General features: G+C 36.6%; 1 protein-coding gene across 1 annotated transcript in view; it reads right to left on the bottom strand.

The window, feature by feature from the left end:
• Positions 1-360: 360 nt before the first annotated feature.
• Positions 361-19,123, bottom strand: part of TMC1 (transmembrane channel like 1) — a 391,450-nt gene continuing 372,687 nt past the window's right edge. Inside the window, exons 20-25 of the mRNA XM_082624767.1 lie at positions 18,989-19,056; positions 13,871-14,110; positions 8,988-9,113; positions 5,102-5,180; positions 4,943-4,994; positions 361-1,262 (exon numbers count right to left, since the gene is read on the bottom strand). Of these exons, the coding sequence (XP_082480893.1) occupies positions 1,240-1,262; positions 4,943-4,994; positions 5,102-5,180; positions 8,988-9,113; positions 13,871-14,110; positions 18,989-19,056 (588 nt within the window). The 3' untranslated portion in view covers positions 361-1,239. The remainder of the gene's footprint in view (positions 1,263-4,942; positions 4,995-5,101; positions 5,181-8,987; positions 9,114-13,870; positions 14,111-18,988; positions 19,057-19,123) is intronic.

The following is a 19,123-nucleotide window of genomic DNA, read 5'->3' as shown; positions in this document are numbered from 1 at the left end:
ATTGTGAAGAAAGGGACAGTCTTGCCCTGAGTGGGAAGGTATCATTAATTTTGTCCAATCCTAAAACAGTTTTGCAAGTTCTAGTATCTAGTATTCTGGAAGATGCTAGAAACTAAGGATATAGAAGGTAGGGCAAAAAGTGGTAAAGAAAATCTAGAGAGCAGGTGATAAGATATATAATGTTTGATAAATGTTTGACACATAATGTTTGATAAATATTTAGTAAACAGATTAAGAGGTACTGGCCTCATTGTAGTTCCTGGTGGTCATGCACTCAGTGTGGTCCCAGTGTTTATTACAAACTCACTCCCCCACAATTTGCACATACGCTTCTGGGAAGGGTCTAGTAAAGCACTGAAATAGTCCAAGTTCCAATCAACTTCACTGAATTAAAGTCCAGTCCAGAGAAGATGCTGGAGTATTAGGCAGGGAAACTGACACAAAACCTCTTCCTACTGACCCATCCACTGAGGAATGAAGATAGCAAAGGCTAAACCCCAAAGTCAACTAGGGAACCATACCTCACCATATATAGTAAGACGTGGGTCACCAGTACATTCCCAGACCCAGTGGACTCCGGCTCTGGTACTTGTAGGGACCCATCAGGATGAGAAAACACAGTTCAGGTCAAAGTTTGCTAATATAAACCTTTTGATATGGTTTAAACTATGTGTACCTCTCAGAAGCCTGAAGAGATAACCCATGAGATTTTTCTTCTAAAAAGCCCATTCCTTTTCATACTGAATCCAGCAGCAAATAAAAAGGTTTTGGGTGTATATTTGTGGGGACCATGGATGGGGAGGCAGAATGAAAAGGGAAAACAAGATGTTAATTTCAAAAAAAAAAAAAGTGAGTTAACAAATGATTACAATGAATACTTTATAAAGATATTTCTGAACTTAGAAGAAAAAAGAGGGTGAAATATTCCTGTTTCCAGGCTAAGAAAACTAAGGCAGAAGATATGCATAAAATGAAAGTCCATATGAGTAAAAGGTTTTTAAATTAACCCAACAAGTAAGCCAGTAATCCATACTTCTCCATCACACACAATTTTAAACTCAATTTGTTAAAGAAAATGTGAGGGGACTGGCTCAGGGGAGAAAGTGGTGGTGCAGGAACGAATCCCTAATTTGGAATAAGGTAGAGATCCTTCTTTTTTTACTTGGGCCTTCACATAAGTCACTGCTTTTGAACAGTATGGTGAGGAATACTTCTGGGCCTCCAGAATATCCATGAAAATTACTGGCCTCCAGCAGCTGCAGCTGTTCAAAATAAATAAATAAATAAATAAGTAAGTAAATAAGTAAATAATAAATAAATAAAGAGACAGAGAAAGAAGATTAAGAAGAGGTAAATAAAAATTTCAGTGTGCTTAATGGTTCTGAATGAGATGGCCTGAAATCTATACCTTCAAATGTGTTCCATGTTGCTATAATATTTGCTGCCAAATATTTCTATATTTTACAAAATCCTCACAAATTCTAAAGACAGGAGAATAAAAGTTCTGCTCTTTTTGAAATGTTTATTCATTCATTACTGCTTATGTAATTAGTATAGAAATCTGTTCATTTCAATTTTTTCCAGTAAAAGAATTCCTCATTGTCCAGTAGATAATTAGTAGGTATTTATTGAGTGACTGATATATAAAGTCCTATATTAAGTCCTGAGGAAACAACGATAAATAAGATATAGTCTTTGCCTTCACAAAGGTTATACATATTTTTAACAAATTATGGGAAAATATCAGGTAAATTAGCATGCAATAACATTATATTATTTAAAACAAAGGTAATAATATGCCTTAACTAGAATTCAGATCTTAGAAGTCAGAACATTTCATTCACTGTTCTAAATACTAATTTGATAATATTAAGTTATAGTCCCAATCTAGAGCAAATACAAAAGCAATGCAGATATGTGCGACATACATGCTTCCAACTATGTGATGTCCACAAGAGACTCACTTCAGCTTTAAGGACATACATAGACTGAAAGTGAAGGGATGGAAAAAGATATTTTATGCAGATGGAAACCAAAAGCATGGATAGCTCTACTTATATCACACAAAACAGATTTTAAACCAAAAACTATAACAAGAGACAAAGAAGGTCATTATATAATGACTGAAGAAGACACAAATAAATTTCTTTAATAAATGATTGAAGAAGACACAAATGAATAGAAAGATACTCTGTGTTAATGATGGGAAGAATTAATATTGTGAAAATGCCCATACTGCCCAAAGCAATCTACAAACTCAATGCAACCCCTATCAAAATTCCAATGGCATTTTTCTCAGTAATAGGAAAAAAATCCTAAAATTCATACAGAACCACAAACGTCCCTGAATAACCAAAGCAATTTTGAGAAAGAACAAAGCTAGAGGCATCACACTTCCTCATTTCAAATTATATTACAAAGCTGTAGTAATCCAAACTATATGGTATTTGCATAAAAACAGACACAAAGATCAATCAAACAGAATAGACAGCCCAAAATAAACACATGCATATATGGTCAATTAATTTTTGACAAAACACCAAGAATATTCAATGGAAAATGGATAATCTCCTCAATAAATGATGGTGGAAAAACTAGACATCTACATGGAAAAGAATTAAACTTATACCATACACAAAAATCAAGTCAAAATGATTCAAAACTTGAATATAAGACCTTAAAGCATAAAACTCCTAGAAGAAAACTTAGAGGAAAAGCTCTTGCAACTTTTCCTGGCAATGATTTTTTGGACTTGACACCAATAGCAAAGGCAGCAAAAGCAAAAAGAAACAAATTGGACTACATTAAACCAAAAAACTTCTGTACAGCAAGGGAAACCATAAATAAAATGAACAGGCAACCTAGAGAATGGAAGAAAATATTTGTAAACCACATATCCGATAAGGGGTTAATATCCAAAATATATTAGGAACTTATATAAGTCAATAGCAAAATAATAATAATAATGGGCAAAGGATCTGAATAGACATTTTTCAAAGAAGACATGCAGATGGCCAATAGGTACATGAAAAGGTGCTTAACATCACTAGTCATCAAGAAAACACAAATCAAAACCACAATGAGGTATCACCTTACACGTTAAAATGTCTATTATCAAAAAGGCAAGAGATGGCAAATGCTGATGAGGATGAGAAGAAAGGGGATGCTGTGCACTGTTGGTGGGAATGTAAATTGGTGCAGTCACAATGGAAAACAGTATGGAGGTTCTGCAAGAAACTGAAAACAGAACTACCATGTGATCCAGCAATCCCACTTCTGGATTGATATGCAAAGGAGATGAAATCATTCATTTGTATTCCTATGTTCACTGCAGCATTATTCACAACAGTCAAGGTATGAAAACAACCTAAGTGTCCATCTATGGACGAATGGATAAAGAAGATGTGGTGTGTGTGTATACACACACACACTATAGAATATTATTCAGCCTTATAAAAGAAAGAAGTACTACCATTTGTGACAATATGGATGAACCTGGAGGGCATTATGTTAAGTGAAGTAAGCCAGACAAAGCTAAACATGTCATGGTATCACTTATATGTGGAAGCTTTAACAAAAGAGTGGAACTCATAGACACAGAGTAAAATGATGGTTGCCAGAGATACAAGGTTGGGGAAATTGGGAGAGGTTAGTAAAAGGGTACAAAACTTTCAGCTATAAGATGAATATCATCTGAGGATCTGATGTACAACATAGTGACTACAGTTGGTAACACTGTATTGTATAATTGAAATGTGCTAAAAGAGTAGAACTTATGCGTTCTTACCAAAAAAAAAAAAAAGATAAATATGTGAGGTGATGGATGTGTTAATTAACTGGAGGTGGGAATCCTTTCATAATGTATGTGTATATCAAATTATCGCATTGTACACTTCAAATGTGTTACAATTTTATTAGTCAATTATACCGCAATAGAGCTGAAAAAAATTAATGCAGTTAAGAAACAAGTAGCTTAATGACAAAAAAAAAAAAAAAAAAAAACAACGAAGACAAATATAATCCAAGGACATGACATTAGAAGTTGCTGCATCCACTTTTGCTGCCGTAAAGGTTGGCCAACATAAAAGGAGTGTAGTGTTGAAAGAACTACAGAGAAATGGGGTTCAATCCTGATTGCTTCTAAACTTGGGGTAAAATGTGACCAGAAGATTTACATACCACGCTTCTGTTCATTTGTGTGAACCAATAAATTTTTCTACTTAAACTAATTTGGGTTGAGTTTTTAAAATTATTATTATTATTATTATTATTATTATTATTACTTACAGGGGGAAAAAAGCCGTACTAATATAAAGAGTTGTAGAGTTGGGAATGAGGGAAGAGTTGGAAAAGATTTTTATTGAACTTCTTAGGCATCACTTTTCCATGTAGAAGGCAAAACATATCAGTAACTTTGGCAAATAAGAGTATGCCTTAATAGTTTAAAAATTAAAAAGGTTTAATAGTTTAAAAATTAAAAAGGTTAAAAAGTAAGAGAGGTTAACGAATTAGAGAAGGCTCTGGGAAAGCAACAGTGATGAGCCTAGAGGATACTATTAGCATCTTCCCAGTGTATCCATCTATGTATAAAAATGGTCAAAATGGGCAGGAGAGATTAGGCATCTGTATCTGCTATTTGTATGACTATGTATATGGATGTTTTCTTCATCTTCCGTCAATTTGCAAGATCCCTTTTCTATCACTACTGCTACTTTTATATTCCTGAAGTTTTCTTTCTCTTTTCTTTCTCCCACTGGAAAACAACAAAAACCCCTGGATATGATGCCTGAAAAGGGCTTAAAAAGGTGGACAGTAAAGAGTATGGGGTGACTTGCTGGGGCAGTAATGCTCCTCTGCATCAAATGCCCCATTTTGAGAGGAAAAAAAGGAAGAGCATGTTGTTTGTAGGGGAGAAAGAATGCAAACATAACACAGCTCAAACCTGCTCGTGCAGCTGCCATTTTCTTGTTTCGCAGTTTGTTCTCCAAAGCTTGCTACATAATAAAAAATAGTAGAGAAGAAGAACATGAGATTTCCTGATGTTTTCTACTACTTGACATTAATAAAGACAAATATTTCTCTGAAATAAATTGTATCCTACCTGTTTCATCTTCTTTTTTAGATCCAGATTTGCTGCCTTCTGGCCCTTTGCAGTAGCATTGAGATAATAGATAGTCAAACTAAATTTAAAAAAATAAAATAAAATTTATGGTATTTTTCAGTTCCTCAAGATTCTTCTTAAATTTACATTAACTAGATCATATAATATTGGCACTGGAGTGACTTTAAGATATTTTCTACTCTGAACCTCTTTTGTAGATAAAAGCCTGAAGTACAGAGAGGTGAAGAAGTACATTCAGAATTACACAGCGACTGGGGTGGACCTGGGAAGTTGGACCCCCAAGGCTCCTCCTCCACAGCCCAGGGCTCTGTCTGATGTTCCTCACTGCCTAATTTTAAGTTCTTCTTGGAAATGTATTAACATCACTTTAAATTATAATTGAAAACACCATTTCAAATTGATACCAATGGCATCCAAGAGAACAGAAAATCTCTTGAAGCTTAGGGAATGTGTAGAATAAAAAGGAAACTGACTTTCCACTTTAAATTCCTTCCTTTGGCTTTTACAACTAAGGCTATAATCCTCATCGTCATAGTTAATTAACATGGCTTTTTTTCATCTATAGAATGTATTGTTTGCATTTCTCTCTCCTTCAAAAGAAACTATTTCATAAAAGAATAGTCCTGGCATTTAAGCGACATTTACATTTCTAAAAAGAGCAAATTCCAGCCAAACATTTTTGCAAAAATAAACATGTTCATCTTCACTTAAAGCAAAACAAAGAAAAAATGCATTAAAAAAAAAAAAAGTAACTGGCATTGCCCTTTATTGCAAATAACTGGTTACTGAACACATTTCCCCTACTCACCAACATGCCAGATCATAACCTTTATGAGCCATCTGCTGCTAGCAACAGGATTATTGATATCATTTCCGCTGGGTTTATTTCTTATACAAGTGATAGGATTTTGAATGAAATTACATACATGAAAGCATCTGGTGTAATATCTGGCATGAATTAGGTGTTCAATAAATATGGTGTGTCTGTGTATTGTAAGGGTTTTCTTAGAAAAGTGCCGGCATTTGGAGGAAGAACTCAAAGACCTCACAAGTCACTTGCAATTCTGTAATTCTCTATTTATCTATCACTTTTTTTCTACCTTGAGATGCACCTTCAATGAGTATTCTTCATAGATCATTTTTTAGTCTCCAAAGGAATGAAACCGCCTGCAGGGAACTAGCTCAAACTCTACTCAGTTACCCAAAAACCAACCAAGCTGATTTAATATGATTCATTGGGGAAATTCAAAATGCTTGTAAACATTCTGTAATTAAAGGTAATAAAAAGCCAAGCCAGGACTTCCTGGTGGCGCACTGGTTAAGAATCCGCCTGCCAATTCAGGGGACGTGGGTTTGCGCCCTGGTCTGGGAAGATCCCACATGCCACGGAGCGACTGAGCCTGTGTGCCACAACTGCTGAGCCTGTGCTCTGGAGCCCGTGAGCCACAACTAGTGAGCCTGCATGCCACAACTACTGGAGCCCACGTGCCTAGAGCCTGTGCTCCGCAACAGGAGAAGCCACCGCAATGAGAAGCCAGCACACCGCAGTGAGGAGTGGCCCCCTCTAGCTGCAACTAGAGAAAGCCCATACAGCAAAGACCCAACGCAGCCAAAAATAAATAAATTAAACAAATTAATTTAAAAAAATCCAAGCCAACTGTATGGGCACCATAAAGTGCTGAAGATGAGACCTCAGTATTTGAAAAATCAAATCAGTAATAAGCAGAATTTCGGGTTTTAAATCAGAACGTCAGAACTAAAATCATCCTTGTGGGACATCTATTTGACCTTATATCATGCCAGTTTCCCTCTAGACAGTCTATATCAGGGGTTGTCACACTATGGTCTCTGGGGCAAACCTGACTCCCAGCCTGTTATGTATGGCCCATGAACTAAGATTGGTTTTTACATTTTAAAATAGTTACATAAGTACTTACATAATATCCTCAATTTTGCCTCTTGGACCACAAAGCCTGAAGTAACTACTATATGGTCCTTTAAGGAAAAGTGTGCCAACCCTGGGTGTAGACCGTCTCTGACAAGTGGCTTCCAGTTCTTCTGAGCATTTCCACTCAGCCTGAACTCAGTGTTTGGTGCTGTAAATGAGTGGTGGGAAATAAGTGGTGGGGAATAAAAAGACATGGGTTTGAATTTACCTATTAGCCATTTGATTTGGGGCAGATCTTCCATGTGCTTTCAATAATATGATTAATGAGGCCAACTTCTTAAGGTTATTGTGGAAATTAAATGAGTTAATATATGGATCGTGCCTGGAACAAAGGCAGTGTTCATTTCTCTTCCATACCGCTGGGGCAGCTTATTAAATCTTTAATTAGTGGCATTAGAACAATGTTGCTCCTTTGCTTAAAAATAAATCTCTCTCAATAAGTTAAGAATATAGTCATAAAATCTGACATTGTTTTGAGTGTGTGTGTTTTAAAACAAGACCTCCTTTTTACCATGAAAAGGCCTTGACTCCTAAAAGCCATGCTCTCAAAAGCCACTATATCGTAAAAACACTAAGAAGGAAAATCACTTCCAGGGCCATCTGGTGAAACATGCTGCATCCAGCAAGTCATTTTCTAACACATCTGCACCAGAGATTTACTATCAGATTCTTAATGGCACCCCATGATCAAGGTTCTGTACTACATAAAATAATCTGTTTTACTATTTAATTATCCCTACAGGCTATTAGCCCTCCCTCAAAGAAGGCATCATGGTGTAAAGGGGTGAGTGCTGGATTTACTGTCAAAGCCCTACTATTGTCATTTTTGATGTATTCTCACTGAGGGAAAAATCCCTTCCCTCCTCCAAGTCAGTTTCTTAATTTATAAACTTAAAGATGACACCTTCCCTCACTGATGTGGCTTGTGACCACGACCATCACAGAGACGATCCTAACAACTTGGCCCAGAACTCAGTTCATTTACTTAAACCACTGGGATTTCTCTCCCAATCTCTCCCTGAGATTTCCTAGTTTTACCTTTATTTAAACAAATCCAGCCCTTTGTGTCAGCTTTGTTCCACTGAAGTGTCCACGAGGGTGACTTCATACTTGCCCTCCTTGACTGAAATCAGTGGCAGTTCTAGACTTTTTATTTAGGAGGGCCTTGGGGTTTGAAAGGAAGGACTGGGGCACTTTTTGTAGCCCTTCCATAGGAAGCATTTTTTTTTTTTTTTTTTTTTTTGCTTAGAATGTAAGTTTACCTATGGTGGCCAAGACTCAGAAACCAATGAAAGTAATATGGGAACAAAAGCCCCCTCTCAAGTTCCCCTTTGGATATCATCTCTGACTTTGAAAGGATAGACTAAGTGACCTTTCCAAGACCCTTCTGGTCCTCTGATTCTATCATCATGGGCAGACATAGTTATTAATGGCCTTCTAGGAACAAGGACAGGGTAATTTTTAAGACCCCTTAAGCCTTTAGCCCTGAAATATAGCTTATAGGGCCCTCAAGGGGAATATTAACTTAGAGGCTCATCATTTCTGTGTATTCACAGCCATATGCTTTATGGAAAAAAGGTGGAGGTCAGGGGGGTGGGGAGGAAGCTTGATGTGTTGATTAGATTTAGTGTTTATGTTTCCCTTGCTGTAGCTGTTTACTGATAATTATTTTGGTTACTTGGGAACAAATCTTATAATCCTAGGCAGGCAAAGACAGATGCAGATGGCTGTAAATTACATACAATAGGATCAGAATATGGCTCATGAATTTTAGCCTCTCACCACCACATAATCAGTGCTGAATTGGTTAGGTTACAGCACAACCCCTGGGGAGAAAGAGATTTGAAAACGCTGAAACTTAAAAGGCGCAGGAAGAACATTACAAAGGCTCTTTCTATGAGGAGGGGAAGCACATACACCATAACCAAAATAACAGCAATAACTAATCCAGGATTAGAAAGCTGTCTCAAGATCTTTGCCATCCAGCTTGGAAAATCATGTTCCAGTGTTTCTCCAATGACTTCAAACATCCTATTTTTGCCACTGAAAAAAAAAAGGAGAGAAGTTCATTTGAAACAGATGTAAAAACCATGTTTATAGCAAGATGTAAAAACTATGTTTATAGCAAGAAAACTAGAAATTTTTCTCAAACACTGCCTAAGTACTCTTTCAGGTTAGAAATCTGATGTTTAGCTACAACTCCTGACACTTTGACCTCATACTGTCAACGTATGGATAAGATATGAGAAATGTTATGCCAACACAAACACATAGTCAAAGCAGTTAGGAAATTAACCACAGCATTAGGAGAAGATTTAAAAAAAATTTTTTTTGGAATATAGTTGATTTACAGTGTTGTGTTCGCTTCAGGTGTACTGCAAAGTGAATCGGTTATACATATACATATATCCACTCTTTTTTAGAATCCTTTCCCATAGAGGTCATTATGGAATATTGAGTAGAATTCCCTGTGCTATACAGTAAGTCCTTATTAGTTATCTGTTTTATATATAGCAGTGTATATGTCAATCCCAATCTCCCAATTTATCCCTTCCCTCCAGGAGAAGATTTTTTAAAGCTATATTTCTAAGATTTGGGTTACTTGGGAACAAATATATTATATAAAATATAAATATACCTTATATATGTATGAAAATATATTTTATAAATAGCTTGTAAGCTTACTCCTCAGCAGCTGTTCTTATATAAGAATACTTTCTTTGGGCTGAACAAATAGTGTGCTCAGTTTTTTTAATTAGCCTTGGAAATGAGCATAAGGAATAGCTTAATGGAATAAAATCCACAAATAATCTAATATCTCTTTCCATGTTATAGCTTCTATCTCATTTTCCACCAGACCTCTTTCATCTGAGCTATTAATAGGTAACTGCACTGAATGCCGAATCCTTTCTCTCTCAGTATTTCTTCTGGACGGGCCCTAATGAGTACCAGCTAAGAACAGAAAATGGGAAGAGAAAGAAAACAAGCCTAAAAAGCAAAGGTCCTTAGTGAATTTGTTCTCAGCCCCTATAAACTAGAGAAATGAGAGCAGGATGTCTGTCTTAACTTAGTATATAACATTCAGCATTATCAGGTAACACCCATCATGCCAAATTATTTTTTTCTGTATATACATATTGATTCTACTATGAAATGATGTTATTTTCAGAAAAGATATTGCATTATTTATCAGCAATTTGTATGTATCATGAGAATAAAAGTTGGCATAACACTGAGTAAAATATTTTGGCTTCACTTTTGTTTTTTGACCTTTATACATTTTTAACTACTAATTGAACATGACCCACAAGTTCCAGATCAGATTTTTTTCTCTCCAGTATCTTTTAATAGACTGACAGTGACTTCAAGTATCTTGTCAGGAGTCACTGGACTACAGAGGTATAAATTTTGCTTCACAAACTATAGATCTACACACTAATTAGCAAGACCTATGATACATAAGGGGGAATGAAGCTTACTGACAATTTAAGATTCTATCAACCTATTGCACTAAGGTTTCTCATTCCTCATCCATTCTAGCTGACCATGCTTCACCTTGACATATGGAATACAGCCAGAATGAGGAGACAGGCAAGGAGGATGAGAAAAAAATGAGACAATCCACCCCGCCCCACCTTCTCCAGCCTCTAGGGCTGCGTTTGATGAATGTCAGAATGAGGGAACTGGAATTTTACAAAATCATCCCTAGCCACAAAGGTCTTCTTTGCATCCAGTGTATGAGAAATGTGAAGTTTTTAGTATCTCTGAGGATTCTTGGGTGCCTTTCCCAGGACAGGTCTCTTACCAGGAGTCCAGATCTTTTATTAAACACAAACTATAGAGCCACCTACAAATCCTGGCACTCCCTTTTTCTGACGGGTGAACCAAAGTATGCATATTCCCAGAAGTCCTTTCCAGCCTGTTGCGAGTATACAACCAAGTGAAATGTTACTGAACTTAATCTATAGCTCTCTTGGGCATAGCTCCATCCACCCTAATTAGAATAGTCTATGTCTGTCTTTTCAGCCAGATCGAAAGGTCCACCTGGCCAGAATCAATGCCCAATGTACACCTACATCTCCTCTAGTGCTTAGTGCACAACAGTCATTCTTCATTCATTAACTCAAATTACTGGCCAACACTCTACTGTGTTTTGACTCACAGAGATGAAAATATTCTGTCTCCAACCTCTAGAAGTCAGCTACACTATTAAGAAAAATCATCACATCAAGTGAGTAATGTAATAGCAGTGTCATGATATAATATAAACCTATACATATTATATGATCTCAGTTATTTTAAAAATCTGCATAAGAAGAAAACCAGAATACAAAATGCCAAAAAAAATGTTGAGAGTTGTTATTTCAGGTCTTTGGTTAGTGTTTATTTTCATGCGAAAATTTCTATAATTTCTGTTTTTTCTAGGATAAACACATATTACCTTCGCAGTTAGATGAAAATACATGAAGTTATAATTACCATAATGTTAGCAGGGAGGTGTGTGAGAACCTAGAGATCTACAAACTGTTCAGAATTATTAGTGAGGGAGCTGGGGGAGAAACACCAAGTGTCAGGAGATGAGGTAGAGCAATTAGAAGATTTTTCTTCACCTGGACACCAAAGAAATCGTTTTTTAATTGTCAAACTGTTAAGGTAAATCCACTTAATAGCCTACTGGAATAATTTTCTGGAAAATTCACCCTCCCTAGCCAGTTCTTATGAAACCAGAACAAGCTAGACTATCTCATCAAATTGCTTTGCAGAATGGGTCTTCTAAGGTATTGTAGCCACCTTACCTGAAAACATACATGCACCTGGGAGAGCCTGGCCATTACTGTGCTGTCCCCATTAACCTACCTCAAGTGCACGTTTACCAATTTGCTGCCCACCCAAGGTGCCAAGTAGGGTCAGATACACTTCACTAGGCAGGCTGGTCAAACGACCTCAAACTCAGGGTCCAAAAGGATGGCAAGTCATGAGTCTCCTACTAATATATCCTTTCTCACCTCGCTAGCAAGGCAGAACAATGCTTAAAGCTTTAAAATCTAGAGAATAAACCAAGTATACATTCTTTTGCTCCAGGAACAACAGACTATCTAAATAGGACAGAGATACCCCTTTCCCAATACTCTACTGAAAGTATTTAAATTTCCTTGATCTCAAAATAGTGATATACATGCTGCTCCTCTGCCAAAGTTTGCCAATTAGGAAGCAGTTGGTCAAAGTCAGATACTATGTGTTAGATACAGACTAAGTTTTATTCATTAAAATCATAGTAACTCAGTGTAATTTAAAGAGAGGCAAAGGAGTTACGATCCAAAAAGCTAAAATTGTGCAGTCATTGTACGTGACTAGCTCAATGATATTTTTTATATTAATGGACCTCTGTTACCACCACCCAGCTCCGTGTTGACCTTGCAGGGTTTCCCTGGCAGACAACTAAGTTCCTTTGATATGTTTTTCTGAGAAGGACCCCCTTCCAATTAAAAAGTTAAAAGCACATCTAAAACTTATCCTGGATATTTAGTTGTGTGGGTAATTTGCAATTAACTAAAGTCTTTAGATGACTTGTCTCTTGAACTTTGTACCCTGAGCTTTATTAAGACCAATTGCTCTTTCAAAACTGTAGTTTCATATTTAGCCTCCAGATGTCACTGTCTGCATTATTTACTTCCCCCCACCTGGGTGGGGTGGGGGAACAGGACTTGTCAACTTCAGCTTCCTGAATATGTATGACAGAACTCCAGCTGTTTTTGCTCAATCAGTAGGCTTAACATTTTCTTTCTTTGTGTCCAGGAAAGCAGTAATAACAGACTATTATTAGAATGAAAATGTTTCTTTTACACTTAAGTCTGTGGGCAAAGAATATTTTGACTTTAATTTAGTAACTTGGGTCTGACAGCATGAAGGAGAAATTATACATGTCCACTATTGCATCATGCTTGTCATTCACATGGCTTTTTGTATTCACATTTTCCCACTGAAAAGTAGAAATAACTCAAATGCATGCTGATCAGTGACTCAACATGTAGAGATTCTTGGGGGGACTTGTGGTGGAATGAAATCTCAATCCTCCAGATCTGGAAACTTTGCTTTCTTGGTAAGTGTCACAGGGAACGCTGTCATAGAGAACTGTAGAAAAGTATATTTCTAAGTTGGATCAAAGAGCCTTCTTGACTCTTTATTACTGACTTGAGTGATTTATTCTTGTTATTTGAGGAGAATATACGTGAGGAACATCCTTAATTTTTTTCCTAGCATGTAGATTTGGATTATAAATTCTGTGACCCTCTTTATATTCATTATTATCTAATAATGATCCCGTTTCCTAGGTAGCTTGTGGAGTCATCTTTCTTTTTTCCTTCCTCCCTCCCTCCCTTCCTTCCTCTTTTATTTTTTCAATTAGGTGGTTCATGTGAAAAATAACAATAGCTTCCAATGTCTGAATGAGATGACCTAGCATCAGGAAAATGTTCATATCCAGACTAATGTAATCAAACCTTGCTCTTTGCTATCTCCTTATATAGAAATAGCTCAGATTCAGTGTACATATTTTACACGGACAGAGCCTGGAGCAGTTATTTTCCCTTTTATGATTGCCAAGTGAGAAAATATCAATAGATGGATCTTGCTTAAGAATGTCCATGTCACATAATGAGCCTGAATATCCCAAAGAGCTCATTCCTACAGACCAAAATGTTACTGTTTGGAGGGAAAAAATAGCTTATACAACGAGTGACCATTCCCATCTCCACCCCTGAAAGAAAACTTTGCCCAAAAGAAATTGCAAAGGCAAGAACCTGAAGGGGCCACAATCAAAAGATGGTGGGAGGGACACGATCATGTACAGGACGGGCATGGTGGACAAGAAGAGGATGAGCAAGAGCATTCCCAGATAGAAGTTATTCGATCTGGAAGCTTTGAAGACCCTGGCCTCAGGAACGTTGCAACACATCACAGCCCAGCACTGGAAGTACATGGATGTGTGGAGCCGAAGGATATTGATGCCTGGGAGGCTGGGAGCGAAGAAGGAGCCCATCCTGGAAAGAAAAACAGAGCTCTGCTCACCATGGAGCTTCATTCCACAACAAAGTCACACAGTCCGTATTTATTTTACATCATGCTTATTTGCCAAAGGCAGAAAATGTGTTGCCTCTTTCAATCACATAAACCCTTCATGTTAATAAACTTAACTAATTCTATTTCCATCTCCTGTACACATTTTACCATCTTCCCCATTATTGCAGATATTGTGTACTTAAGTCTTTCACAGAAACTCTGCTGGTCGCTAACTATATCCACTTATCATTAGTAAATTTAAACTACAACAGATCAAACAGTATATTACATTTGTTTTACTTCTCTCTTCTACTTCTAAAAAAAATTTACTTTCCCTTAATATTCATACCATTGATTAATATATCTAAAAATTTAGCTTTAAAAAAAACTTCCCCCAAAAATTTTAAAGATTAAAAAAATTAAAATTTAGTTTTTATAATTAACCCTTAAAACCACCCATTATATTCAAATAAACTGCGTATGTGCATTAATTATTTTGTCATAGCTAAGTAATTTTTACTTAGAGAAAATGTTAAAGTAAGTTTTTCTGATGTTATTTTCTATTTGTGGCTGTTATGGTATTTTAGAGCCAATGGGAATTATGTATTTGTGCCTCATAAGATCCTATGTTTTGTTGATATTCAATTGCAAGCTTTATGTGTTTTTGAAATGAAAATTTGACACATCCATTTAATTTAGTTTATCTGTTTACTTTCTTATTTTAGCATGTCCAGGAAATCCACTGATCTGTACATGAGATTTTTAAAAAGTATTTTAAAATGCCACTTTTAAACTGGAACCATTTGAGTGAGGTCACTCTTACTTGATGGCTTCAGTGGTTATTTCAACAAAATAAATTTCAATTTTCTTTGATGAGAAAATCCATCAGAACCATAAAGCACCATAATGGCAATTTACTAATCCGAAATTCAAAAGAGGATACATGTACACTTATTTCAGAAGTATAAGCAGAATCCTATCTTTTAAAACTGTCCCAAATATAATAAAACCTTCAGTAATTCTAGTTAGGGTTTGCATGTTATATTTCCTGGTTATGTAGAATAATTTTTAAAATCAATCCAATGTATATTTGGTATATTATGGAGGGCGGGGGGTTGAGTTAGATGAAGAAGTTAGTTTCGGCTATAATTGAACTTGTGCAAATCCAACAATAAACCATTTCACTGAAAAGTGCTAACCTGCTACAGTTTGTGCTGTGTTGTTGATAGGTTTCCATACAACAGATCTGAAAAACATTTTAACATACTGAATTGACCACAGACTTTGTAGAAAGTTAAACTATTAAAAAATGGTATGTAATTTGGGTGATGATGATTTGTCCACGTAGGTTAATCAATTACAACAAATGTACAGCATGGTAGAAGATGTCAACAGTGGGAAAGGCTGTGCATGGGTGGGGACAGGGGGTATATGGGAACTCTGTACTTTCCACTCAATTTTGCTGCAAACCTATAACTTCTCTAAGATATAAAGTTCATTAGTTTTTTTTTTTTTAAATGAGGGTAAACTTTGGAACAATACTGTGTATCTTGGTTACAGGATAGCAAAAGAGAATCTGGAACCCCAGAAACATGAGCAAGTAAGTGAGTGACAGTCCCAGCTGAGGGGTCAGAATGACAAAGCACTAGATTATATTCCCAAATGCCAATGTTTGTAATGTAATATGCTTGCAGATGATTGTGCTTGCCCCCTTCTAAAAGTCAGGCTTGGCCATGTGATTTGTTTTGGCCAGTAAAATAGAGATAAAAATGAAGTGTCTCACTACGGGATGGAAACTTTAATAGCGCTGTAGGGTTTTTTGTTCTCTTCTCTCTCTGCTCTGACCAGTGATGTTCCAGATGGATCCTATTCTATCACAGTCTATGACTCCACAGTGAGAGTAACTAACATGGGCACAGTCCTTTACCAACTCACATTGGACACATGGAGTACATAAACTTTTCCTTTTCTAAGCCACTAAGATTTGGGGGGTTGTATTTAATTGCTGCACAACCTAGTCTATCCTAAGATACAGTTTTGCCTAAAGCCACATATATGTGTACCTGTACATAGGCATGTGTTGTTTATCTGTATGCACACATGTGTACACTCATATATGTAAGTGCATCTATAGATAAATAAATTTCAGAATTTCAAAATAAATATCACATAGGCATTTTGAACAAATGACTCAAGAACATTATCCTAGAAAAAGAGATCCCGGCACAGTGATATCTGAATCTTAAAGCTCATTCTATCTTTGCCCATGACTCACTAATCAGCTCAGCTCACTAAGTCCCTTAGCCAGACCTGATCCCGTCATCTGTCAGTTGAAGATCATTGTAATACCTTAGGCTTATAAAATGCTTTTCTTTCAAGAAGATCAAAGCAAATGAAAGCTTCTTTTATTTAGCTCTCCTCATTGTTCCAGTGACACGACGTGTCAGGTAAATTATTCACATTTGATCAAGTGAGAAAATGAGGTAGCAGAAAGTGACAAGACTGGCAGGGAGATACAGGAGACAGCATTGGAACAACGTCTAAACCCATCTTCTTTCTCACTGTGTGTGCTCTGCCTCAGCTACATCCTGCTCTGATAGAGTAGAGATATGATATGCTTTCATCATTTAAAAATATGACTACAAAACCTACGCTATTTTAAAAAGACGTGTGTAATGTAGTTTTACTGATCATATCAGCCAATTCATAACAAAATGGATGTTACCAATAATTGTTTGACTTTAATAACATCGGTGTAAATAACCTTCATTACTCAGAAACTCCTAAAGCAGTGATTGAATGTCTCCAGTCACAAACCAATAAAATTGAACACAAAATCTCCATCCTCTTTTGATCATTTCTGTAGCAAATGGCCATACTTCGGCATCAGATCCTAATGCCTCATAAAATAGTGGATTACACGTGTGAGTACAAGGGAGCCTTCTAAACCTAGACTACACACTCCCCACACCACATCCCTACCCTGTCACCAACTTCCTGGCAGTTAGGAAAAGACCATTTGTACAAAGGGTTGACCTGAAGGGGAATAACAGTTATTCAATATTTTGCTTCTAGAACTCTGGGAAGTGTGTGAATATCTTAGTACACTCAAAAAACACAATCATTTTCTAAAGTCCTCTGCAAACTAACTGGAAGCAATATTTGACCAATATTTGAAGGTTGAATACATAGGAAGTGATAGTGTAATGACACTTCAAAGATTTTGATGATGGGTCTGCCCATGAAAAAACTGGAGAAGATTGTTTAGATATTTAAGAATTTCAATATGAACAACAGTGGACTAAATAGGTGCAAAATTACAAGTGAAACAAATCAGGACACAATTATAAGAGCTTTGCTGACAATGAAAACAAATTTCTAGGCCAATCTGTTGTCTTCACTATGAAAGAACAAGAAATAGACATGCAGCATATGTCTGCACAAATGGCACCACGCCAGGCCTGAGGGATTTATGACACTCTGCATAAAAGCCAGGGAGTTTTAAAACTGATATAAGGCAGTGGTTTCTCATTACTCCAATAGCACTGTTAGCCATTTTCTGCCATGACAGCAGAATCCCCTACAGGAAATGAAAGATCTGGAAGCTGAGCCCTTTTCTATCGCTGGTGATAGTCACATGTTGAGCCACCTTGACTTTCCTCCCTGCTTGGAGAAGAAAGGATGCATTTCACTCCTTAATGACTCTCTGGACATATAAGCCACAACCTGTAAAATTTAGAAAGCAAGGGAACAGGAATCACGTTTTTAAACATACCTGACAATGGAGAGGAGGATCTTTTTATAGTCTTCTCTTCATATTGATTGACCTAGTGAGGCACAGGAATCTGACAGGCCCCAAGGCAGGATGATGAGGCCCTTGACTGTGGTCTTTATATTACTGAAGCAAGATCATTTTAACTTTCGCAGAGAGGTTTGCTCTCACAAAGGTTTAACAATTCAGACTAGCTATGGCTGAAGGAGTTGAGTAATATATGAAGCTTGCACAAAAACTGACCCCAGTAACAAGTACTTGTACCCAGGACAATGGTGTGATTGGCACAATATTAGATCTGTGTCAATGGGATAAAGAAGCTCAGTTGTAACTGCTTGTGGGTTGGGGTGTTCCTAGGTAAGAGTGACAGATTTTCAAGACACACGGTCCACAGATGAACCTCCTGCTATGATTCAATTTTTAAAGTCAAAAATGGTTTCTAGTGTATCAACTCATCTTAACCTGTCAAGATTGACAGTGAAAATGCTTTCACTTAATAAAAGATATAACAATCCTTTGTACACTAGAAGAAATAATTCCGACGTGCAAATGGCCCCATGAAACAAATTACTAAATAAAGATCATATTTCTAACTAAACCTTCCTAAAACATGTATTTCATCTCTATAAACTATTGGATTTGGTAAGCTAATATTTTTTAAAGTAGCTATAAATTCCATTTAAAACATATTCAATAGTGACTGCAAATAAAATAAGTTTCTTGGAAAGACCTTACACTAATTTCTTTCATTCTTAACATGGGATAATGGGATCATTAATGTTTCACTGTTAGATCCTAGTATCACAGGATATGAAACTATAAAAAGCCTTCAAATAATCTAGAAGCCAGAACCTAGACTCCCAGTATTTGATGAAGAAGTGCTCTGCAAAACAGGCAGATGCATTTTAGAATTAAGATTTAAAATATGGGGAAAAAAGTAAACTCTTCATAGCCATTCACTTTGCAAAAAGACACATGTTGAGTTAGATACAGACTGTGGACTTCTCTAACACCAGGCTACAGTGCTTCATGCAAAAATCATCTTGGAGGCTTTCTTCAAGTGATAAACTGTCCACAGCTGGCTTACCAGATCATTCCTTGATTGAAGATCAGAGCGAGGACATTGCCACTGATGTCAAATTCGGTGTATGAAGGCTAGAGGAGACATTCACTGTATTAGCATCTCAAATAGCAAAAACTGAAAGGCAAGTGTTTCATATTT

This window comes from Mesoplodon mirus, assembly GCF_964341445.2.
Source record: "Mesoplodon mirus genome assembly, chromosome: 1".
Taxonomy (NCBI): Eukaryota; Metazoa; Chordata; class Mammalia; order Artiodactyla; family Ziphiidae; genus Mesoplodon; species Mesoplodon mirus.
The sequence above is the reverse complement of the archived record's forward strand: the minus strand, read 5'-3'. Positions and strand labels throughout refer to the sequence as shown.